Here is a 25,985-nt window from a genome sequence, read left to right as displayed (position 1 = left end):
ACCTCTCTTTTGAGCCAGAGTCTGAGGCTGCAATCCAGACCTCATGGCACGCCACTGAGCAATGCCGGGCCAGCCACTTTCTGACCTGAGCCTCTGCTTTTTGTCCTTGAGGTGGCATTACCCATCTCCCAGGGCAGTGGAGCATTAAAGGACAGAAGCATGTCAGTCCCCTTCTTCCCATACGATATTCCACATGGGAAAGTGAGGACAGGGGGTAGATTACTGAAAAGCAATGATATTCTGTCTCCCTCCTTCTCTCTCCATTGAGAAAGTCTGCAAATACCTGTTGACAGGCAGAGCTCAACTGAACACAGCTCCTTCACTGCCCATATTGTGTGAACAATGATTCTTCACGTTCGTAAATCAATCTTTCTTTCTTTCTCTTTCTTTCTTTCTTTCTTTCTCTTTCTTTCTTTCTTTCTTTCTTTCTTTCTTTCTTTCTTTCTTTCTTTCTTTCTTCTTTCCTTTCTTTCTCTCTCTCTCTCTTTCTTTTCTTCCCCTTCCTTCCTTCCTTCCTTCCTTCCTTCCTTCCTTCCTTCCTTCCTTCCTTCCTTCTTCTTCTTCCTCTCTCTCTCTCTTTCTTTCTTCCAAGTTTTGCTCTTCTTGCCCAGGCTGGAGTGCAATGGCATGATCTCGGCTCGCCACAACCTCCGCTTCCTGGGTTCAAGTGATTCTCCTGCCTCAGCCTCCCAAGTAGCTGGGATTACAGGCATGCGCCACCACGCCCGGCTAATTTTGTATTTGTAGTAGAGACCATGTTGGTCACCATGTTGGTCAGGCTGGTCTCCAATCCCTGACCTCAAGTGATCCAACCACCTCAGCCTCCGAAAGTGCTAGGATTACAGGCATGAGCCACTGCGTCCGGCCCAACTCATCTCTTTCTACCAGTCATTTCCCTCTAAACTCCTCCGGAAGGGAAAGGGAGGCAGGGAGTAGGTATGGGAGGAAAAGCTGGCGTGTGCACGTGATGGGGGTGGAGAGGGGGCTGGGGAAGGCCGCGGGACCCAGAGAGGCAGGGCTGGGTTGGCCTTGGCCCTGGGGAAGGTGACCTGGATCTGCCTCCGCTGGGATCTGATGACTGGATTGCTAAAAACAAGCCCATGAGCTCCCCCTGAGCTCCAAAGTCGGGGGCAGGGGAGAGGGGAAGTTTCACAGCCTCCCACTCTCCTCTGGAATCTGGAGATGGGGGCGGGGGTGGCAGGGGGACACCAGCCTTAGACGTGGGGCAGCCTTCCTGGGAGAAGCATGATGTTTTTCCCCAATGATGGTCATTGTTTCAATCAATATGGTAATACTACACAAAACAGTTCATATTGCTATCTTTAGGGGCAACAGTTTAAAGGTCATACTGCTTCAACCTTAAAAAAGTCCTCTTGGGAGGCGGACGGAAGGATCATAACCACATCAGGATTTTAAGTTTACGGATTTTGTGGTCCCAGGGAATTACCTACAGTCAAGCTGCACGTTCCTGGGGCCAAATACACATTTCGCAGTTCCACTTCCAAACGCACGCCCCGCCCCCACCCCCCATCAGCACTCACCGGGCCCCCCATCAGCACCCGCTCCCCCAACTCCTCATCAACCCCCGCCCCCCACCGACACCCACTCCTGCATCAGCCTCTGGCCCCCACCGACACCCACTCCTCCATCAGCCCCCGGCCCCCACCGACACCCACTCCTCCATCAGCCCCCGGCCCCCACCGACACCCACTCCTCCATCAGCCCCCGGCCCCCACCGACACCCACTCCTCCATCAGCCCCCGCCCGCCGTACTCACGCGGGACGCCCTGCTGCAGGGAGCTGCCCCGGAACAGCGTCGGGGGCGTCTTCCGGCCCAGCCTCTTGATCAGGCGGTCGCGCTCGTTCAGCCTGCGGATAAAGCAAGCGCGTCAGTCTCGAGTCAGCTGAACACTCGGGTTGCACAAGGAGACAGACAGAACGGGGTGGGGTGAGGTGGGGGATAACCTCCCCACGTCGGGTGAGGCGTGGTACTTCACCAGCTGCCCGTGATTTCCAGCAGATGCCATCTGGGCGCCTCAGTGCTGGCTCCCTGTTGTGGAAAACGCAGTTTCCAGTCCCTCCCTCAGCCAGTGCCTCCTCCTCGCTCAAGTGTGCATGTGCCCGGTCCATGCCCGCGGGACCCTGGGCTTTTCAGGACACTTCTGCAAGAGAGGCCTGTTTCCTGGTAAACGTCTGGGCGCCTCACTCCTGCCTGCAGCCCCCTGCCTGCACGGGGTGAGAGCCCCGCGGAGGCCTCAGGATCCCAGCCACAGCCCAGCTTCGTTCTGCAGAACTTGATTATTTTGAACCCCAATGAAAATCAAGGCGAGTTTTCTTCTAAAACAGACGGCTAAGGAGCAGTCCCTGCCTTTCCTGAACCTATTCCCTTCAAGGTTGCCACTGCTGTGAAGACATGTGGAACTATTCTGGAGCTTGGCTATTTCTATACTATTTTATTTTTTTAAAAAGATGGGGTCTCACTGTCGTCCAGACTTGAGTGCAGTGGCACAATCATAGCTCACTGCAGCCTCGAACTCCTGGGCTCAAGCAATTCTCCCACCTCAGCCTCCAGAGTAGCTGGGAGTCCAGATGTGCGTCACCACACTTGGCTAATTTTAAACATTTTTTTGTAGAGACAGGGCCTTGCTTTGCTGCCCAAGCTGGCCTCAAACTCCTGGCTTCAAGTGATCCTCCCGCCTCGGCCTCCCAAAGTGCTAGGATTACAGGTGTGAACCACCATGCCCCTTCTGTTTATTTCTATAAACCCAAAGGGAGTGCTTGAAAACTGCCCAGGCAGGTCAAAGTGCTTTGATTTTTACTATCAGGCTCTCATTTCACTTGTCATTACAGGAGTTTGCCAGTGACTTAGAGGCATAATAGATTATGGGCTGAATCGTGTCACCTCTAAATTCACATGTTGAAGTCCTTACCCCTAGTACCTCAGAATGGGACAGTATTTGGAAACAGGGCCTTTAAAGTGGTAATTAAGGTGAAATGAGGTCATCAGGGCGGGCCCTAATCCAGCATGGGTGCTGTCCTAATAAGAAGAGGAGATGAGGACACAGGCATGCACGGAGGGGAGACCACAGAGCACACAGCCACCTGTAAGCCAAGGAGAGTGCTCGCATGAGAAACCAATCTGTAGATAGCTCGAGTTTGGACTTCCAGCCTCCAGACTGTGACAAACTCAATTTCTGCTGTTTAAACCACACAGCCTATGGCACTTTATTGTGGCAGCCCAGGCAGACAAATACAGCCCCCATCACGTTTGTGGGAACGTGAGGGGATACGAAGTTGTAGAAGAAGCTGCAGGTGCTTGAATCCCATGTACCCCGCCCCCGCCCGCCCATCGATCAGTGAGCCTGGAGCCTGAGGAGGCCCCTCCCATGACTGCAGACCCGCCTAGCTCCCTCAGGGCCATCGAAAGAGGAGTGGGGCCCTGGCTCTTCTTCACAGTTCTTTGAGTTGAAGTTCATTTTGAATTTCCAGGAGAGGGCATTTCTGAGTGCCTTGGTTGAAATAACAATGTTTAATTCATTACCAATTAAGGGTGAGCCTCAGCTAGCTAAGCTTAGCAAAATGTCTCATGGCTAAGGAAGAAAAATACTTTCTCCATCCTTTCACACTGGTCCTCCCTCCCGTCTCCTCTTTCTTCCATGGGCCAAATTAATCTCACCGGGTCTGGCTGAGCAATTGCCCTGGAAGGCATGGTTGTGCAGACACAGGAGGAGTGATCCCGTGGCACCTGTCCCTCTGTGTAGCTGCTATCACCGACTGTCCGCAGCTCCCTGTACTGCCTGGTTTCAGAATGTGGCAGGTATAAAGAAGGGCCTGTCCTCCCTGTCCAACACGTGCCCAGCACTGGCCACGACTCCTGCACAAAATAAAGGGTACTGTGTGCGGAGGAGGCCCCTCACCCTGCCTGGCCCCAGGGTAGCCTCACCAGCCAGGCCCCACATGGGGACATAATGGGCACCTGATACATTATTTTCTCAGAAGCTGGGGACCATGCAGGACTAGGCTCTGCCCCCATGCCCCTGGACCACAGGGACATGCCTCCTGAACCACCCTGGCCATCCCAGGAGCTCCTCCTCATGATGGGGCTTATGAAAATGTCACAGATCCTCAGAAATGGGAGGGATCATTGAAATTATACATGTTGGTCTCTCACCAGGCAGGTGAGAAAACAGACTCAGCTGTGTCAAATAACTTGACAAAGGTCAGATGCGGCTTCGCTGGCAGGGTTCCTGTGCTGGCAGACACCGCCTAGACGCCGCCTAGAGTGGTGAACACTCTTCTCTCTCTTCTTTTTTTATAATGAATTTTTTTTCTTTTTGTTTTTGAGACAGTCTTGATCTGTTGCCCAGGCTGGAGTGCAGTGGCTCACTGCAGCCTCCACCTACCAGGTTCAAGCAATTCTCCTGCCTCAGCCTCCTGAGTAGCTGGGATTACAGGCACTTGCCACCATGCATGGCTAATTTTTGTATTTTCAGTAGAGATGGGGTTTTGCCATGTTGGCCAGGCTGGTCTTGAACTCCTGACCTCAGGTGATCTGCCCACCTCAGCCTCCGAAAGTGCTGGGATTACAGGCATGAGACACTGTGCTCAGCCTATAATGAAATACTATTTAAAAATGTGACTTCTTGCTTCAGAGGGACCCACTCTATGCCACAGCCCTTTCTCCACATACTGTGAGGGGTCCACAGCCAAGGAGGTACACCCTCCCACGGCCCAGGCCTGCCATCCACCACCTCAGTTATTTGGGACCCTAGAAGTCCCTGCTCAGTGACCACCCAGGCCTGCATCCAAGGCTAACTTGACTTCATCCTGAGCTCCATCCCCCTAAAAGTAGACCATATAGCCAATGTGCATACCCCAGGCCTGTGGGGGTGGCCAAGGGGTGCTTTTTGCATGGGGATGTGAACAGAACCTGGGTGTGTGGGCTGGGATATTCACCACACCACACGTGCACAGATGCCCTCAGTGCAGGGCAGAGCTGGGGTTCTGAAGCATAGAGAGGGTGCCCAGGGAGTGAGCTCTTTCCCACGCTGCCTTGCTCTGGCTAAGGCCTTCAAATAAGCCAGGAATCAGGAAGCGCACCAGGCTTTATGAAGGTGTCATCATGAAGGGGCAGAATTCTTTGCTAGCTTGATTTATAACTTACATATTTATGCGTGGTTCAAGGTCTCCATTGGTACTGTTATACCAAGTCCTGCAAATGTCAGGAGCAGCCTAACTATGATAACTACTTCAGATTTTAATAAAATAATAAAGTCTCAAATATAAATTCCTTATACTCCCCATTCTTCTCCCTTCTATAAAAAAGAAACAACTTTCCAGTCTACATTTTATACTGTTGCTTCATAATATGTATGGATAATTAATATCTAATTATATTTAAAAATATGTATAAATCGTGTCATTTATTTTATGCTTCCTGTTTATCATGTTTCTTGCTATTTTTCTTTTTTTGGTTTAGAGGAATACTTTATTATTTATTTCAGTGGTCACCCTTACATTTCTAGCCTTCATATTTGACAAGGTCAAAAATTAGAAAATAATTTAATCCCTTTCTTGAATAATACACACTTCAGAACACAAAACTCTGATTTTCCCATCTCTTCTTGTCTTCAGCACTGAAGCTTACTCAGTTTGCCATTTTTTGCAGGGAATCTGTCTTTTCCTTCTGGTTGCTTTTACAATAATTCCCTTTGTCTTTGGTGGGCTGTAGTTTCATGACAATATTTAGTATGACTGGTTATAGGTTTGTTTTTATATCCTGTTCAGCTGCTTAGGTCTGGAAAGCTACAACAGCGTGAACGTTTGTGGATCTTCACTTACAGAAAACACTGAGATTCCTGCCTCCCCTCCGTTCTCTATTTTACCTTCTCCTGGAGCTTCTATCTACAATATCTCCATATTGATCTCATTCTATCTTCCACATCCCTCAATCTCTTCCACGTTTTTTGTTCCCCTTCTCCCTTCAGCTTTATCTAAACTACTTTAAAATTTTCTAATATGTTTTAATTTAAATCACTATACTTTTCATGTCTATATGTTTTATTTTTCTTCCAAATCCACCTGTTCTTACATACTGCCCTTCTCTTGCTTTTTGACATCTGTATCTTCTTTCATCACTATTTTATAGAATCTTTCAGACTTTCCGTGCAATTGCAGCTATTGGGAAGCTAATTTTCCTATCCTTAGTACAGAAGGACTCTCTCCTTCATTGTGGTTCATTTCCTGTGTGTGCTCTAGTTCTTCAGAATGAGTTTTCTTTTGCCTCTGCTAGGGCCCTATGGGTTACATCAATTTGTATATTGATATATTAGTATGTAGCATTGGCAAGCCTGAAATTGGACCTCACATATAAGCATGGGCTTCCAGTTTCTAGTGGGTAATTCTTTCTTTCATCTATTTCCCAGGGCACACAGTATGACTCATTGCTTCTCTGTCAATCTAAGGAGAAAAATTTTTCTAGTTTCTGTTTTACTAAAATGGCATCCCTACAAAATTTCCAACTTTATGCATAGGGTTCTGTTATATCTCACATGGGACTAAGGTGTTCTCTCCCTGCATTAACCCCTGAAACCTCTGCCTCTGAGCCCTTTGCGTGGTCTGATACTCCCATGCAGCCTCCTCGGCTTCACCTTCTCTAACCCTGCTGGCTTTGATGCCTCTATTTTTGGTATCTGGATTTACTTCTCATTCTTTTGAGCTTAGTTATGTTTTGAGAGCCTGCCTTTGTTTATATTTCACCGAACATGTATGTGTATTTGGAAGGATCTTTTCTGAGTTAGCTCAGTCCCTCATATTGACTCCACCTGGTTTTTATAAATAATCTGTTATTTCACTGAACCAACTACTGGAAAACACCATGTCTACAGAACAAGATCACAGAACTATTCTTTGCAGAGTCTTGCTATCCTTAGGAACAAGCTTTTCTGAAACTTTTGAAACAGCAAAGGATGTGACAAAGCTTTAGAGGTCATAAAACAGGAACCAGAGCTTATAAAAACACTCTACTGGAGGTGTAGGAAGCACTGATTTCTCCATGCGCTCCAATGTTGAAATGTCAAGGAACATTATTTTTCCAATTTACCCTTCTGTTCTTTGGAGGAAAGGAGACCATTGTGAATAGTTATAACTAAAATTTCTCATGAACAATAATGTTGGAAAAACTCAAGATTGAAATGGGTAAGAAAGGATAACATTTACCATTTACAATATTATATCATCTATATATGGTTTGGAAGCTATCTGTTCACAAAAACAAAGTAAAAAAGGTGAACAAAACACAAGAAAATATTTACTTTGGTTAATTCTGAAATAATGAGAAGAAAAGTGGAGTACAAATTGGCACAGAAAAAACAATTTAGATCTATGTTTTCCTTTTTTTTTAAGAGAGAATCTCTTTAAAATACTAAATTCTAGCAAACTAAATTCAGTATATGAATACTAAATTAACAAAATACTAGCAAAGTAAGTTTAGTATATTTAAAAAAGTATATACTGTGACCAAATGAGATTGATCCCTGGAATGCAAGGGTGGTTCAACATATAAAAATCAAGCAATATAATATACCACATTAATAGAATGAAGGAAAAAATATCACATGATCATTTCAACTGATGCAGAAAAAGCACCTGATAAAATTCAGTACTCTTTCATGATATATTTATTGTGGAAAATGCTAAAGATATAAGGGAAATTCCTTATTATGAAAAGAGCATTAATTTAAAAAAACCCAAAGCTAACATCATACTTAATGGTAAAAGACTGAAAGCCATCTTTCCATGTTCAGGAACAAGACAAGGATGCCAACTTTCAGCACTTCTATTCAGCAAACTTACTGAAGTTCTAACCAAAGCAGTTTGGCAAGAAAAAGAAATAAAATACATCCAAACATGAAAGAAAGAAGTAAAACTATCTCTATTTGTACATGACACGATCTTATATGATGAAGAATATACACAAACACACACATTCAAATAATGGGAGTTAATAAACTCAGTAAAGTTGCAGGATACCAGGTGAACCAATAAAAATCAGTAGTATACAAATATAATAGCAATGTACACTCTGATAAGAAAATTAAGAAAACAATCCAATTTATAATCAAAAGGAATAAAATATTCGGGAATAATTTTAACCAAAGAGGTGCCACACTTATACATAAAAAACTATAAAACACTGCTGAAAACATTAAAGACATCCCAAATAAACCTTGTGTTCACAGATCGAAAGATGATACTGTTAAGATAGCAATACTAGTCAAAGTGTTTTACAGATTCAGTGTAACTCCTATCAAAATCCCAATGGTTTTTGTTTGTTTGTTTGCAAAGATAGAAAAGTTGATCTTAAGATTCACATGGACTTATAAGGGACCCAAAATAACCAAAATAATCTTGAAAAAAGAACAAAGTCATAAAACTCACATGTACCTATTTCAAAACTTATTACTAAACTACAGTAATAAAAATAGCATGGTACTGACATAGACTTACATTTCAAGAGAATATAATTGAGAGCCCAGAAATAAACCCATACATCAATGGTCACTTAATTTTTGACAAGGATGTGAAGACCATTCAATAATAAAGGAATAATCTCTCCAGCAAATGGTGCTGGGACAACTGGATTTCTACATGCCAAACAATGGAATTGGGCCCTTCCCACCACACACAAAAATTAACTTAAAATGGATCAAAGGTACAAATATATTTGAAACAAATGAAAATGGAAACACAGCATATCTAAACTTATGGGTTGCAGCAAAAGCAATCCTAAGAAGGGAACTTATAGAAATAAATGTCTACATCAAAAGAGAAGAAAGGTTTGAAATAAACAACCTAATGTTACACTTTGATGAACTACAAAAGGAAGAACAAACTAAGCCTAAAGTTGGCAGAAGGAAGAAAACAAAAAAGATCAGGGCAGAAATAAATGAAACAGAGACTACAAAAACAATGGAAAAATATCAGTGAAACTAAAAGTTGTTTTTTTCCAAAGATAAAATCTACAAACTCCTAGCAAGACTGGTTAGGAAAAAAAGGAGAGACTCAAATAAAGTGAGAATTGAAAGTTGAGACACTATAACAGATACCACAGAAATGTAAAGGGTCATTAGACATTACTACAAACAATCATATGGCAACAAATTGGAAAATCTAGAAGAAATGATAAGTTCCTAGACACTTACAACCTATCACAACTGACCAATAACAAGGAGATTGGATCTGTAGTAAAAAATCCCCCATCAAAGAAAAGGCCAAGACCATCAGGTATATACAAATGACCAATAGGTATACAAAGAATGCTCAAACAACTAACCCTCAGAGAAAGGCCAATTAAAATCACAATGAGCTATTACCTCACATCTGTTAGAATGGCTATTGTTAAAAAAAAAAGAAAGCTAACAAGTATTGGTGAGAATGCAGAGAAAAAGGAACCCCTGTACACTGTTGATGGGAATATAAATTAGTATAGCTACTATAGAAAACAGTGGAAGTTCCTCCAAAAAATTAAAAATAGAACTATCATATGATCCAGCAATCTCACTTCTGGGTATATAATCCAAAGTAGTGGAAATCAGTATGCTGAAGGGATATCTGCACTCCTCTGTTCACTGCAGCATTATTCATAATAGCCATGATAGGAAATCAACCTAGGTGTCCATCAATGAATGAGTGGATGAAGAAACTGTGGTGTATATATATATATATATATATACAGACACACACACACACATACACACAAACACAATGGAATACTATTCAGCCTTAAAAAGGACATCCTGTCATTTGCTATAACATGGATAAACCAAGAGGACACTATGTTAAGTGAAATAAGCCGGGCACAGTAAGACAAGTGCTGCATGATCTCATTTATATATGGCATCTTAAAAAGTTGAACTCATAGAAGTAGAAAGTACAATGATGGTTACCAGAGGCTGGGGTTGAGAGTGCAGGAGTGAGGGAATGGGGAGCTGTTGGTCAAAGGGTACAAGATTTCAATTAGACAAAAGGAGTAAGTTTTTTTTTTAATACTTTAAGTTCTAGGGTACATGTGCACAGCCTGCAAGTTTGTTACATATGTATACATGTGCCCTGTTGGTTTGCTGCACCCATTAACTTGTCATTTACATTAGGTATTTTTCCTAATGCTATCCCTCCCCCATCCCCCCACCCTACTACAGGCCCTGGTGTGTGATGTTCCCCACCCTGCATCCAAGTGTTCTCACTGTTCAGTTCCCACCTATGAGTGAGAACATGTGATGTTTGGTTTTCTGTCCTTGCGATAGTTTGCTCAGAATGATGGTTTCCAGCTTCATCCATATTGCTACGAAGGACATGAACTCATCAAAAGGAGTAAGTTTTAAGATCTATTGCACAACAGGGTAACTATAGTCAATAATAATGTGTTATATACTTCAGAATAACTAAGAGTAAATTTCAAATGTCTCATCACAAAAAATGATAAGTTGGTGAGGTGATGACTATGTTAATTAGCTTGATTTAATCATTTCACATTGTATAGCTATATCAAAACATAACTTTGTACCCCAGAGGCTTCTAAATTACAATTTGTTAATTAATATTAATAAAAAGCATAAATATAAGAGCTAGAACAATATAAATCTTAGAGGAAAATACAGGGGCAAATCTTTATGACCTTGGCTTTGGCAATGGCCAAACGCAAGTAACAAAATGCAAGTAACAAAATAAAAGACAGATAAATGGGACTTCATGGAAATTAAAAACTTTTGTGCATCAAAGGTCATTATCAAGGAAATGAAAAGATAACTACAAAATGGGAGAAAATATTTGCAAGTCATATCTGATAAAGGTCTAGTATCCAGAATATATAAAGAACACCTACAACTCAAAAGCAAAAAAAACAAACAACTTGATTAAAAAATGGGCAAAGGACTTCAATAGACCCTTATTCAAAGAAAATACACAATAGCCAACAAGCACATGAAGATAATCAGTATCATTAGTCATCAGGGAAATGCAAATCAAAACTACCATGGGATAGCACTTCACACATACTAGGATGGCTATTAAAAAAACCCCAAAACCAAAATAACTCAGAAAATAAGTGTTGGAGAGGATATGGAGAAACTGGAACTCTTGCACATTACTTGGTGAGATGTAAAATGGTGCAGCCACTGTTCCTTGGTAAGTTAGACACAGAATTATCTCATCACCCACCAATTCCACTCCTAAGAATATACCCAAATGAATGGAAAATGGACTCAGACAGATACCAGTACAATATCCATAGCTGTGTTATTCACAAAAGCCAAAAGTAGAAACGACCCAAATGTCCACCAACTGACAAATGTGTAAGCAAATGTGGTCTATGCATACAATGGAGAATTATTCAGCCATATAAAGAAATATAGTACAGATACATAGTTCAGGGTTACATACTTCAGGGATAAAGACTGAAAATATTATGCTAAGTGAAAGAAGCCCAACCTCAAAGGCTGTGTATTACATGATTACATGAAATGTCCAAAATAGGCAAATATGTAAAGACTGAAAACAGGCTAGTGTTTGCCAGGGGCTGTAGGGCAGAGAGGTGGGGGAAAGGTAGCGGGAAGGACTGCTTCACATATATGGGGTTCCCTTTTGGGGAGATGAAAATATTCTGGAACTAGACAGTGGTAATGGTTATACAACACTGTGAATCTACCAACTGCCATGTATGGCAAACTATAAAATAGTAAATGTTATGCTATGTGCATTTTATCACATTTTTTTGAGAAAGAAAATTGAATAAAAAATCATGGATTGGGTCCCAAATCAAGGTCAATTCCCTCCTATCACATGAGCTGTTGGTAATGATGCCATTTTTACAGTTTATTTTTCCCATGGTGGGGGGATATTGGCATTAAAGTACTTAATTTCTTTTTTTTTTTTTTTTTTTTGGCTCTGTACTGGCAGAAGCAGGTATGCTAGCTGGGAACTATTGCTATGAAAGGTCTTGTGTAGACATTACTTCACCCGAGATATGTGCAGTCTTGGTGCCTCCCCAGTAATGATGGTGAAACCCAAGCTCATACAAGTCCTTACAAAAGGCTCTTTTTAGAAGCTGACAAATCCTAGAGAAGGTGTTATGCTCCTGCCTCGAAAAATGATCAGTCTCAGGAAGAAGTGGAGAGCTGAGTTATGATGGAGAAAAATAAACTCTTGTGTCCACATTTCTGTTAGAAAGCTATTCCTGCAAAAATCACACATGCATAACTGCCAAAGAGCGGGAGCGTGGAGTACGCAGCAAATAACTCCAAATCTGAATTTTAGATCTTGTCAATAGTTACAGCTGATCGGAATCACAGCTGACACTACAACAAAGCCAAAAACAAGTAGGTAATTTTAGAAACTTATTTTTAAATTAGCTGCTGGGCAGTCTGCAAAACACAGATGTGACAGGCCCTCAAGAAAAAAAGCTGGTCCCCAGTTTCCTGTCCTTCAGGGAAGGCCAAACATCTACCAATCCACCAGGCTGTTAACATTCTAACCTGTTTTACTAGAGAATGATATTTCATAGCCTCAATTGGCAACTTATTTTACTCATTATCATTAGGAAATGAAAACCTCTGGGGCTCAAGTGTATTCCAGACCTACCTAGGCCTTTGTTTTATCTAAAACTTTACATTAGTTCAAGACACTTATGTAATGAAGGAAAATCACAACAGTAAAACAAAAACAAAATCAGTTTTCCAGCCTAAAACTTCAATAAGAGTTATATTTATTTTATATACCATGGAACTAGGAGCCCTCCAGAAATTCCATTCTATTAGATGGTAGTAAATTATTCTCCTTCCCCCTTTCTGCCAATCCATATGCATCTTCTTTTTAAAAACATGACTTCTTGACCTCTCATTAGTTCAGCATTTGTACTGCACCTACTGTGTGTGAGACCCAATGCTGGAAACAAAGTTACCCAAGACATAGCCGCTGCCCTCATGAACTCAGAGTCCTCAAGGTGACCTCGCCGTGCAGACACTTATCATGCTATAAGGTGATGATGCCCTTACAGAGATTGTGCTAGGCTCAGGAGAGGTGATGTGGAGGAGTGAAGAACTTGGAGCAGGGCAGGGAGAGAATCAGCACTCAAGCTGGGTCTTGAACAATGGATGGCTCTTTGCTGACCATCCAGATGCAAACACAGGAGGAGGAAAAGGTTCAGCAGGGACAACAATGAATCCAGTTTCAGATGTGGGGCCTGTGAGCGCCTCTGAGGTGTTCAGAAGACAAGGGACCACAGAGAGGTCAAAGCTGAGATGCAACTTTGGACTCAGCTTGTAGAAACCCATGGAGAGCCAGCAGACTGAGAAGCAGCACTGTGCCCAGTGATTCCTGGAAAACACCAGCACACCATCTGCGTGTTCAACTAGAGGGTTCATTCAGCCGGAACAAAGTCTTACACTTTTTGTACGTTTTTCACAGTACCTATCCTGGGCTGAAAACAGAGGACATGTTTCAATATGTAAAATTGCATTTGTGCTTTGTATTAACTGATTTGTGGTGTGACTCTTTTCTTATGTTGTGTCTCCACAACCCAATCCTTCATCATTTGTCTCTGTGTCTATCCATAATGCCCAGCATTGAGCTCAGGACACAGTAGGTAGGTTTTCCAACAGTGGCCAAGATAAATTCCTCTATCTTATTCTTTTAAAATGCCAGAATATGGACATTGTCCCTATTCTCTTCCAGAGAGAAAAGCTCACTCCAAACTCCAGATGATATTGTGAGCGGTGTTTGTGGATTTATGGAGATGAAACATTGTAATTTTTTAAGAATTCCGGTTACATGGAACAGTTTGGGGGACATTCTGGCTGAAGACACCATAGGGTTCAAGGTTAACTAACCCTAATACAAATTCCATTCCAAAAATAAACAACAGATTCCTCCAGTCCTCCCTGGACCTGACTTTCCTCTAGTAATAAAAATCGGGCACTGGAGAGAAGAGAGGCTTGTAGCCGCACAGTGCTTGATCCCCTCTGTCCCAGACAAGGTTTTCCTAGTGGAGGCAGGGGACGATTCTGGATGTCCACAGGCATGAATAAAAAAGCCTACCTAGCAAATGCCTTTTCTCTCTAGACAAAGGAACAGGAAAGGGGCAGCCTAGCAAGACAGAAAACTTTTAGGCCTGAACTACTCATCTGCAGCCAGATACCCCAGAGAAAAGGGTGGCCCCCTCCCACCCATGCCAGCAAAGACCCAGTGGTGCTCTTAGACTTCTTCCCTTAGGAGACTGTTATGAGGCTCTCCAACACCCTTATGGGGAGGTGACAAAGAAGACCAAGCAGGGAGCCTGGACTTTCATCCCTGCCAGCCAATAACGCCCCCACCCTCCTGGGGTGTCAGCAGAGATCACTTCGGATGACTAGACTTCCATCCCCAACCCAGTGAAATGTGAAGGGATCCTTCTCCCTCCTCACTGGGTGATGTCAGAAAAAGTTTTAGGGAGAATCAGGACCCCTGTACCTGGAGAGCAGGAGCTCCCATCCCTACTCTGAAGACATAAACAGAGGCCATTAGTGAATCAGGATTACCTCTACCTGGCATGAAATCCAGAGTCCATAGCATAACAGCCAAAATGTCCAGGTTTCATTTGAAAATCACTTATTTTACCATAAACCAGGAAGATCTCAAACAGAGAGAAAAATAAAAATGATCAATAGATGCTAATACCAAGATGTCAGAAACAGTGGAATTGTCTGACAAAGATTTTAAGGTAGACATGGTAAAAATGCTTCAATAAGTAATTATGAACACACTTAAAAGAAAAAAAATAGAAAGCCCCAACAAAGAAATATAAGACTTAAAGAACAAATGTGAAATTTCAGAACGGAAAAATATAACAACTGAAATAAAACCTCAGTGGATGGGCTCAACAGCAGAATGCAGGGGACAGAGGAAATAGTTAGTGAACTGAAAAATAGAACAGTAGAAATCACCCAGTCTGAGTAATAGACAAAATAGACTATGAAAATTAACAGAGCTTCAGGAGCCTGTAAGAATATAATAGAAGATCTAACATTCATGTCTTCAGAGTCTCAGAAAAAGAGGAGAAATACGGCAGGGCTAAAAGAGCACTCAGAAATAACGGCTGAAAATGTCCCAATTTTGATGAACAATATAAACTTACTGAGTAATTCTAAAGAGGATAAACTCAAAGAAATCCACACCAAGACAGATTCTAATTACACTGCCAAAAACTAACGACAAAGATTCCAAAGGCAGCCAAAGAGAAATGACACCAATAGAGAAAAACCGCGTAGGTTGACAGTGGATTTCTCATCAGAAACACGGAGGCCAGAGCAACTGGCGCAGCATTTTTCAGGTGCTGAAAGCACAGAACTGTCAACCCAGTGAAAATATCTTTCAGGAATGAAAAAGAAATCTCTTGAATGGAAGGAAAACTAAGAAAATTTGTCACCACCAGAACTATCTTACAAGAATACCTAAAGAAAGTTCTATAATGTGGGGCATGGTGGCTCACACCTGTAATCGCAGCACTTTGGGAGGCCAAGGCAGGAGGATCACTTGAGGTCAGGAGTTCAAGAACAGTCTGGCCATCATGGTGAAACCCTGTCTCTACTAAAAATACAAAGATTGGCTGGGCATGGTGGCTCACGCCTGTAATCCCAGCACTTTGGGAGGCCGAGGTGGGAGGATCATCTGAGGTCAGGAGTTTGAGACCAGCCTGGCTAATGTGGTGAAACCTTGTCTCTACTAAAAATACAAAAATTAGCCAGGTGTGTTGGCAGGTGCCTGTAATCCCAGCTACTCGGGAGGCTGAGGCAGAAGAAATGCTTGAACCTGGGAGGTAGAGGTTGCGGTGAGCTAAGATTGCGCCACTGCACTCCAGCCTGGGCAACAGAGTGAGACTCCGTCTCAAAAAAAAAATTAGCCGGGCATGGTGGTGCACACCTGTAATACCAGCTACTTAGGAGGCTAAGGCAGGAGAATCGCTTGAACGCCAGAGTGCAGAGGTTGTGGTGAGCTGAGACCACACCGCCACACTCTAGCCTGGGCGACAGAGTAAGACTGCATCTCAAAAAATAAAAAAAAAAAAATAATAATAAAGAAAGTTCTATAAACAAAAAGGAAATGATAAAAGAAGAAATCTTGGAACATAAAAAAGAAAGAATATAGTAAGCAAAAATATGAGTAAATACAAAAAGCTTTTCTTTTGCCCTTTTTTGTTTTTTGTTTGTTTGTTTTTGTTGTTTTGTTTTTGAGACGGAGTCTCACTGTCGCCCAGGCTGGAGTGCAGTGGCATGATCTTGGCTCACTGTAGGATCCGCCCCCTGGGGTTCATGCCATTCTCCTGCCTCAGCCTCCCGAGTACCTGGGAATACAGGCGCCCGCCACCAGGCCTGGCTAATTTTTTTGTATTTTTAGTACAGACGGGGTTTCACTGTGTTAGCCAGGATGGTCTCGATCTCCTGACCTCGTGATCCACCCGCCTTGGCCTCCCAAAGTGCTGGGATTACAGGCGTGAGCCACCACACCCAGCCTTCTTTTGCTCTTGATTTCTGCAAATTATGTTTGATGAGTTAAAGCAAAAATTATACATTGTCTGATATGGTTTTAAATGTATGTAGAGCTGGGTGTGATGGCTCAAAAAGGTAAAATGGCAGACTTATGCCCCAACATATCAGTAATAAATTAAATATAAATGGTATAAATATGTCAATTAAAAGATACAGAATGACATAGTGAATTTAAAAACATGAGCCAATTACATACTGCCTTTTAGAAACTAGCTTCAAATATAAAGATAAAGGCAGATAGAAAATGATGGAAAAGATACATCATGCAAACATTAATCAAAATAAAGCCTAAGTAACTATATTAATATTAGATAAAGTGGTCTTTAGAGCAAAGTAACTTACTAGAGAAAATGAAGGACATTATGTAATGACAAAAGGATCAATCTATTCAGAATACATAGCAATCCTGAATGTCTATGCACCAACTAACAGAGCTGCAAAATATGTGAAGCTAAAACTGATAGAACTGAAAGAAGAAATAGACAAATTCACAATTATAGTTGAATTTTTCAATATCCCTCATTCAACAATGGATAGTACAAATGGAAAATCATCAATAAAATTTAAAGAACTGCCAAACACCATCAACCAACAGGATATATTCATGTCACACTCTACCTAATAACAACAGAATGCACATTCTTTCCATGTGCACATGGAATATATAACAAGAAATAGAATATTCTGGGCCATAAAACAAACTTCAACACACTTAAAAGTTATACACAATACATGCTACAAACACAATGGAATCAAACTAGAAATAAATAAAAAAGATAACAGAAAAATCTTCAAACACTTGGAAATTAATAACACACTTCCAAATAATAAAGGATAAAGAAAAAGCCTTAAGACAAATAAAAAATTACTGAATTAATGAAAAAGAAAATACATTACAATTTGTGGTACACAGTTAAAACAGTGCTGAGAGGGAAATTCACAGCAGTTAATCTATATATTAAAAAAATTTAAAAATTCCAAGTTCTCACATGTAGAAACTAGAAAAGAAGAGCAAAATAAACACAAAGCAAGCAGAAGGAAGGAAATCATAAAGAATAAAAACTGATAGGTTAAAAACAGAGAAACAATAAAAAAGCCAATAAAGAGATTCTTATTTGAAAAGAACAATAAAATTAAAAAACTTCTAGCAATACTTACAAAGAAAAAAAAAGAGAAGATCACACATTACCAATATTAGGAATTAAGTGAGATATTACTCAAACCTTGCAAATATCAAAAAGATAATTGTGGGATACCAGAAACAATCCTACACATGTATTTGACAAACCAGATGAAATGGACCAATTTCTTGAAAAACAAAGACTGAAGGGTGGAACCAAGATGGCCGAATAGGAACAGTTCCGGTCTACCAGCGTGAGCGAAGCAGAAGACGGGTGATTTCTGTATTTCCATCTGAGGTACCGGGTTCATCTCACTAGGGAGTGCCAAACAGTGGGTGCAGGACAGTGGGTGCAGCATGCTGTGTGCGAGCCGAAGCAGGGTGAGGCATTGCCTCACTCGGGAAGCACAGGGGTCAGGGAGTTCCCTTTCCTAGTCAAAGAAAGGGGTGACAGACAGCACCTGGAAAATCGGGTCACTCCCACCCTAATATTGAGCTTTTCCGACGGGCTTAAAAAACAGCACACCAGGAGATTATATCCTGCACCTGGCTTGGAGGGTCCTACGCCCACAGAGTCTCGCTGATTGCTAGCACAGCAGTCTGAGATCAAACTGCAAGGTGGCAGCGAGGCTTGGGGAGGGGCGCCTGTCATTGCCCAGGCTTGCTTAGGTAAACAAGGCAGCCTGGAAGCTTGAACTGGGTGGAGCCCACCACAGCTCAAGGAGGCCTGCCTGCCTCTGTAGGCTCCACCTCTGGGGGCAGGGCACAGACAAACTAAAAGACAGCAGTAACCTCTGCAGACTTAAATGTCCCTGTCTGACAGGTTTGAAGAGAGTAGTGGTTCTCCCAGCATGCAGCTGGAGATCTGAGAATGGGCAGACTGCCTCCTCAAGTGGGTCCCTGACCCCTGACCCCCGAGCAGCCTAACTGGGAGGCACACCCCAGTAGGGGCAGACTGATACCTCACACGGCCGGGTACTCCTCTGAGACAAAACTTCCAGAGGAACAATCAGACAGCAGCATTCGCGGTTCACGAAAATCCGCTGTTCTGCAGCCACCACTGCTGATACCCAGGCAAACAGGGTCTGGAGTGGACCTCTAGCAAACTCCAATAGACCTGCAGCTGAGGATCCTGTCTGTTAGAAGGAAAACTAACAAACAGAAAGGACATCCACACCAAAAACCCATCTGTACATCACCATCATCAAAGACCAAAAGTAGATAAAACCACAAAGATGGGGAAAAAACAGAGCAGAAAAACTGGAAACTCTAAAAAGCAGAGTGCCTCTCCTCCTCCAAAGGAACGCAGTTCCTCACCACCAACGGAACAAAGCTGGATGGAGAATGACTTTGATCAGTTGAGAGAAGAAGGCTTCAGACGATCAAACTACTCCAAACTACAGGAGGAAATTCAAACCAAAGGCAAAGAAGTTAAAAACTTTGAAATAAATTTAGATGAATGTACAACTAGAATAACCAATACAGAAAAGTGCTTAAAGGAGCTGATGGAGCTGAAAGCCAAGGCTCGAGAACTACGTGAAGAATGCAGAAGCCTCGGGAGCCGATGCGATCAACTGGAAGAAACGGTATCAGTGATGGAAGATGAAATGAATGAAATGAAGCGAGAAGGGAAGTTTACAGAAAAAAGAATAACAAGAAATGAACAAAGCCTCCAAGAAATATGGGACTATGTGAAAAGACCAAATCTACATCTGACTGGTGTACCTGAAAGTGACGGGGAGAATGGAACCAAGTTGGAAAACACACTGCAGGATATTATCCAGGAGAACTTCCCCAATCTAGCAAGGCAGGCCAACATTCAGATTCAGGAAATACAGAGAACGCCACAAAGATACTCCTCGAGAAGAGCAACTCTAAGACACATAATTGTCAGATTCACCAAAGTTGAAATGAAGGAAAAAATGTTAAGGGCGGCCAGAGAGAAAGGTCGGGTTACCCACAAAGGGAAGCCCATCAGACTAACAGCGGATCTCTCAGCAGAAACTCTACAAGCCAGAAGAGAGTGGGGGCCAATATTCAAAATCCTTAAAGAAAAGAATTTTCAACCTAGAATTTCATATCCAGCTGAACTAAGCTTCATAAGTGAAGGAGAAATAAAATCCTTTACAGACAAGCAAATGCTGAGAGATTTTGTCACCACCAGGCCTGCCCTAAAAGAGCTCCTCAAGGAAGCACTAAACATGGAAAGGAACAACCGGTACCAGCCACTGCAAAAACATGCCAAATTGTAAAGACCATCGAGGCTAGGAAGAAACTGCATCAACTAATGAGCAAAATAACCAGCTAACATCATAATGACAGAATCAAATTCACACATAACAATATTAACTTTAAATGTAAATGGACTAAATGCTCCAATTAAAAGACACAGACTGGCAAATTGGATAAACAGTCAAGACCTATCAGTGTGCTGTATTCAGGAAACCCATCTCACGTGCAGAGACACACATAGACTCAAAATAAAAGGATGGAGGAAGATCTACCAAGCAAATGGAAAACAAAAAAAGGCAGGGGTTGCAATCCTAGTCTCTGATAAAACAGACTTTAAACCAACAAAGATCAAAAGAGACAAAGAAGGCCATTACATAATGGTAAAGGGATCAATTCAACAAGAAGAGCTAACTATCCTAAATATATATGCACCCAATACAGGAGTACCCAGATTCATAAAGCAAGTCCTGAGTGACCTACAAAGAGACTTAGACTCCCACACAATAATAATGGGAGACTTTAACACCCCACTGTCAACATTAGACAGATCAACGAGACAGAAAGTTAACAAGGATACCCAGGAATTGAACTCAGCTCTGCACAAAGTGGACTTAATAGACATATACAGAACTCTCCACCCCAAATCAACAGAATATACATTTTTTTCAGCACCACACCACACCTATTCCAAAATTGACCACATAGTTGGAAGCAAAGCTCTCTTCAGCAAATGTAAAATAACAGAAATTATAACAAACTGTCTCTCAGACCACAGTGCAATCAAACTAGAGCTCAGGGTTAAGAAACTCATTCAAAACTGCTCAACTACATGGAAACTGAACAACCTGCTCCTGAATGACTACTGGGTACATAACAAAATGAAGGCAGAAGTAAAGATGTTCTTTGAAACCAATGAGAACAAAGACACAACATACCAGAATCTCTGGGACACATTCAAAGCAGTGTGTAGGCGGAAATTTATAGCACTAAATGCCCACAAGAGAAAGCAGGAAAGATCCAAAACTGACACACTAACATCACAATGAAAAGAACTAGAAAAGCAAGCGCAAACACATTCAAAAGCTAGCAGAAGGCAAGAAATAACTAAAATCAGAGCAGAACTGAAGGAAACAGAGACACAAAAAACCCTTAAAAAAATTAATGAATCCAGGAGCTGGTTTTCTGAAAGGATCAACAAAATTGATAGACCGCTAGCAAGACTAATAAAGAAGAAAAGAAAGAAGAATCAAATAGGCACAATAAAAAATGATAAAAGGGCTATCACCACCAATCCCACAGAAACACAAACTACCATCAGAGAATACTACAAACACCTCTATGCAAATAAACTAGAAAATCTAGAAGAAATGGATAAATTCCTCAACACATACACTCTCCCAAGACTAAACCAGGAAGAAGTTGAATCTCTGAATAGACCAATAACAGGCTCTGAAATTGTGGCAATAATCAATAGCTTACCAACCAAACAGAGTCCAGGACCAGATGGATTCACAGCCGAATTCTACCAGAGGTACAAGGAGGAACTGGTACCATTCCTTCTGAAACTATTCCAATCAATAGAAAAAGAGGGAATCCTCCCTAACACATTTTATGAGGCCAGCATCATCGTGATACCAAAGCCTGGCAGAGACACAACCAAAAAAGAGAATTTCAGACCAATATCCTTGATGAACATTGATGCAAAAATCCTCAATAAAATACTAGCAACCGAATCCAGCAGCACATCAAAAAGCTTGTCCACCATGATCAAGTGGGCTTCATCCCTGGGATGCAAGGCTGGTTCAACATATGCAAATCAGCAAATGTAATCCAGCATATAAACAGAACCAAATACAAAAACCACATGATTATCTCAATAGATGCAGAAAAGGCCTTTGACAAAATTCAACAACCCTTCGTGCTAAAAACTCTCAATAAATTAGGTATTGATGGGACGTATCTCAAAATAATAAGAGCTATCTATGACAAACCCACAGCCAATATCATACTGAATGGGCAAAAACTGGAAGCATTCCCTTTGAAAACTGGCACAAGACAGGGATGCCCTCTCTCACCACTCCTATTCAACATAGTGCTGGAAGTTCTGGCCAGGGCAATTAGGCAGGAGAAGGAAATAAAGAGTATTCAATTAGGAAAAGAGGAAGTCAAATTGTCCCTGTTTGCACATGACATGATTGTATATCTAGAAAACCCCATTGTCTCAGCCCAAAATCTCCTTAAGCTGATTAGGAACGTCAGCAAAGTCTCAGGATACAAAATCAATGTACAAAAATCACAAGCATTCTTATACACCAATAACAGACAAACAGAGAGCCAAATCATGAGTGAACTCCCATTCACAATTGCTTCAAAGAGAATAAAATACCTAGGAATCCAACTTACAAGGATGTGAAGGATCTCTTTAAGGAAAACTACAAACCACTGCTCAATGAAATAAAAGAGGATACAAACAAATGGAAGAACATTCCATGCTCATGGGTTGGAAGAATCAATAATGCGAAAATGGCCATACTGCCCAAGGTAATTTATAGATTCAATGCCATCCCCATCAAGCTACGAATGACTTTCTTCACAGAATTGGAAAAAACTACTTTAAAGTTCATATGGAACCAAAAAAGAGCCTGCATCGCCAAGTCAATCCTAAGCCAAAAGAACAAAGCTGGAGGCATCACGCTACCTGACTTCAAACTATACTACAAGGCTACAGTAACCAAAACAGCATGGTACTGGTACCAAAACAGAGATATAGACCAATGGAACAGAACAGAGCCCTCAGAAATAACGCCACATATCTACAACTATCTGATCTTTGACAAACCTGACAAAAAGAAGAAATGGGGAAAGTATTCTCTATTTAATAAATGGTGCTGGGAAAACTGGCTAGCCATATGTATTAAGCTGAAACTGGATCCCTTCCTTACACCTTATACAAAAATTAATTCAAGATGGATTAAAGACTTATAGGTTAGACCTAAAACCATAAAAACCCTAGAAGAAAACCTAGGCACTACCATTCAGGACATAGGCATGGGCAAGGACTTCATGTCTAAAACACCAAAAGCAATGGCAACAAAAGCCAAATTGACAAATGGGATCTAATTAAACTAAAGAGCTTCTGCACAGCAAAAGAAACTACCATCAGAGTGAACAGGCAACCTACAAAATGGGAGAAAATTTTCGCAACCTACTCATCTGACAAAGGGCTAATATCCAGAATCTACAATGAACTCAAACAAATTTACAAGAAAAAAACAAACAACCCCATCAACAAGTGGGCGAAGGACATGAACAGACACTTCTCAAAAGAAGACATTTATGCAGCCAAAAAACACATGAAAAAATGCTCATCATCACTGGCCATCAGAGAAATGCAAATCAAAACCACAATGAGATACCATCTCACACCAGTTAGAATGGCGATCATTAAAAAGTCAGGGAACAACAGGTGCTGGAGAGGATGTGGAGAAATAGGAACACTTTTACACTGTTGGTGGGACTGTAAGCTAGTTCAACCATTGTGGAAGTCAGTGTGGCGATTCCTCAGGGATCTAGAACTAGAAATACCATTTGACCCAGCCATCCAATTACTGGGTATATACCCAAAGGACTATAAATTATGCTGTTATAAAGACACATGCACACGTATGTTTACTGTGGCACTATTCACAATAGCAAAGACTTGGAACCAACTCAAATGTCCACCAACGATAGGCTGGATTAAGAAAATGTGGCACATATACACCATGGAATACTATGCAGCCATAAAAAATGATGAGTTCATGTCCTTTGTAGGGACATGGATGAAACTGGAAACCATCATTTTCAGCAAACTATCACAAGGACCAAAAACCAAACACCACATGTTCTCACTCATAGGTAGGAATTGAACAGTGAGAACACGTGGACACAGAAAGGGGAACATCACACTCTGGGGACTATTGTGGGGTAGGGGGAGGTGAGAAGGATAGCATTAGGAGATATACCTAATGCTAAATGACGAGTTAATGGGTGCAGCACACCAACATGGCACATGTATACATATGTAACTAACCTGCACATTGTGCACATATACCCTAAAACTTAAAGTATAATAATAATAAAAAAAAAAAACAAAGAAAAACAAAGACTACCAAAATTCACCCAATTTGAAATAATTTTCATAGCTCTCTAAATATTAAGGAAATTGATTTTATATGGCCTCACTGGAGAATTTTACCAAAAGTTTAAAGAAGACTTACCACCAGTTCTACATAATCTCTTCCAGAAAACAGAAAAGGAAAAGACACTTCCCAATTTATTTATGAAGCTACTGTTATACTATACCAGTCCATACAAAGACATTACAAAAAAAGAAAGCCCCAGTCCAATGTACCTTACAAACATAGATGCAAAAAATCTGACATTAGTAAGTGCAATTCATCAACATATAACAAGAATTACACAACACAATCAAGTGGAGATTACAGAGATACAAGGATGGTTCAATATTCAGAAATCAATGTAATCTACCATGTTAACAGGCTAAAGAGAAAAAAAAACACAATCATATCAGTTCATGCAGATAAAGCATTTTACAAAATTCAACACCCATTCATGAGTTAAAAACAAACAAAAAATCTCTTAGCAAATTAAGAATTCCCCCAACTTAACAAAGAGCATCTACAAAAACACCTGCAGCTAGCACCACACTTTATGATAAAAAGTTGAATGCTTTCTCCCAAATATTGGGAACAAGGCAAAGATGACCATTTCACCACTTTTATTCAACCCTGTGCTAGAAGTTCTAGCTAGTGCAATAACACAAGAAAAGGAAATAAAAAATACAGGGACCAGAAAGGAAGTAATAAAATTGTAGCTATTTGCAGATGACATTATTGTCTGGAAAATCCCAAGAAATACATATATATGTACACACAAATATGTATATATATATATTTATGTATAGATATAAAACTCCTAGTACTAATAAGTCAGTTCATCAAAGTACATGATGTAAGATCAACATACAAAAATCAGTTGTATTTCTATGTATTATCAATGAACACACAGATGCTAAAATTTAAAATACAATGCAATTTGTGATTGTTCAAAAATATATGAAATACTGAGGTGTAAACAGAGCAAAACATTTACAAAACTTGTGTGCTAAAAACTACACAATGCTGATGAAAGAAATCAAAGAAAATCTAAACAAATGGAGAGACTTACCATTTTCATGGATTGGAAAACACAGCATAGTAAAGATGTTAATTCTCCCCAAATTGTTATACAGATTTAAAGCAATTCCTGTCAAAATCTCAACCATTTTTGTAGTTACAGATGAGACCATTCCAAAAAATATATATGGAAAGGTAAAAGAACAATTGTTAAAATTTTGGAGAAGAATGAAATGGAAGAAATCAGTGTATCTGATTTCAAGGCTTATGATATAATTACAATAATCAAGACAGTGCGGCATTCATAAAGGAATAAACAGATGAATAGACTAGAAGACAGAACCCAGAAACAGGCCCACATAAACTTACCCATCTGATTTTTGACAAAGGTGCAAAAGCAATTCAGTGGAAGAAAGCCTTTTTGACAAATGGTGCTGGAGCAACTATATACGCACAGAAAAAAGAGAACTTTGATCTAAATCTCATACCTTACACAAAAATTAACTCAACATACATACTTGAAAGTAAAATACAAAACTATACAACTTTTAGGAAAAAAATAGGAGAGTATATTTGAAATCTAGGGCTAAGCAGAGTTCTCTTAGACTTGACACCAAAAGCATAATTCACAAAGAAAAATTGATATTTGGACTTCACTAAAATTAACTTTTCTTCTATGAAAGACCCTATTAGGAGGCTGAAAGAACAAGGTACAGAATGGGAGAAAATATTTGTAAGCCATATGTCTCACAAAGAACTAACATCTAGAACATATAAATAACTCTCAAAACTCAATATAAAACAAAACAAAACAAAGAATCCCATTAGAAAATGGTCAAAGGCCATGAAAAGACGTTTCACCAGAGAGACTATAGTTGG

At 40.9% G+C, this 25,985-nt stretch overlaps 1 protein-coding gene across 1 annotated transcript in view; it reads right to left on the bottom strand.

The window, feature by feature from the left end:
• ATP8A2 (ATPase phospholipid transporting 8A2) overlaps positions 1-25,985 on the bottom strand; it is a 695,753-nt gene that overhangs the window by 11,705 nt on the left and 658,063 nt on the right. Inside the window, exon 36 of the mRNA XM_055244084.2 lies at positions 1,778-1,869. Within this exon, the coding sequence (XP_055100059.2) occupies positions 1,778-1,869 (92 nt within the window). The remainder of the gene's footprint in view (positions 1-1,777; positions 1,870-25,985) is intronic.

Source organism: Symphalangus syndactylus, chromosome 15 (genome assembly GCF_028878055.3).
Source record: "Symphalangus syndactylus isolate Jambi chromosome 15, NHGRI_mSymSyn1-v2.1_pri, whole genome shotgun sequence".
NCBI lineage: Eukaryota > Metazoa > Chordata > Mammalia > Primates > Hylobatidae > Symphalangus > Symphalangus syndactylus.
This window is presented reverse-complemented; position numbering and strand designations above follow the sequence as displayed.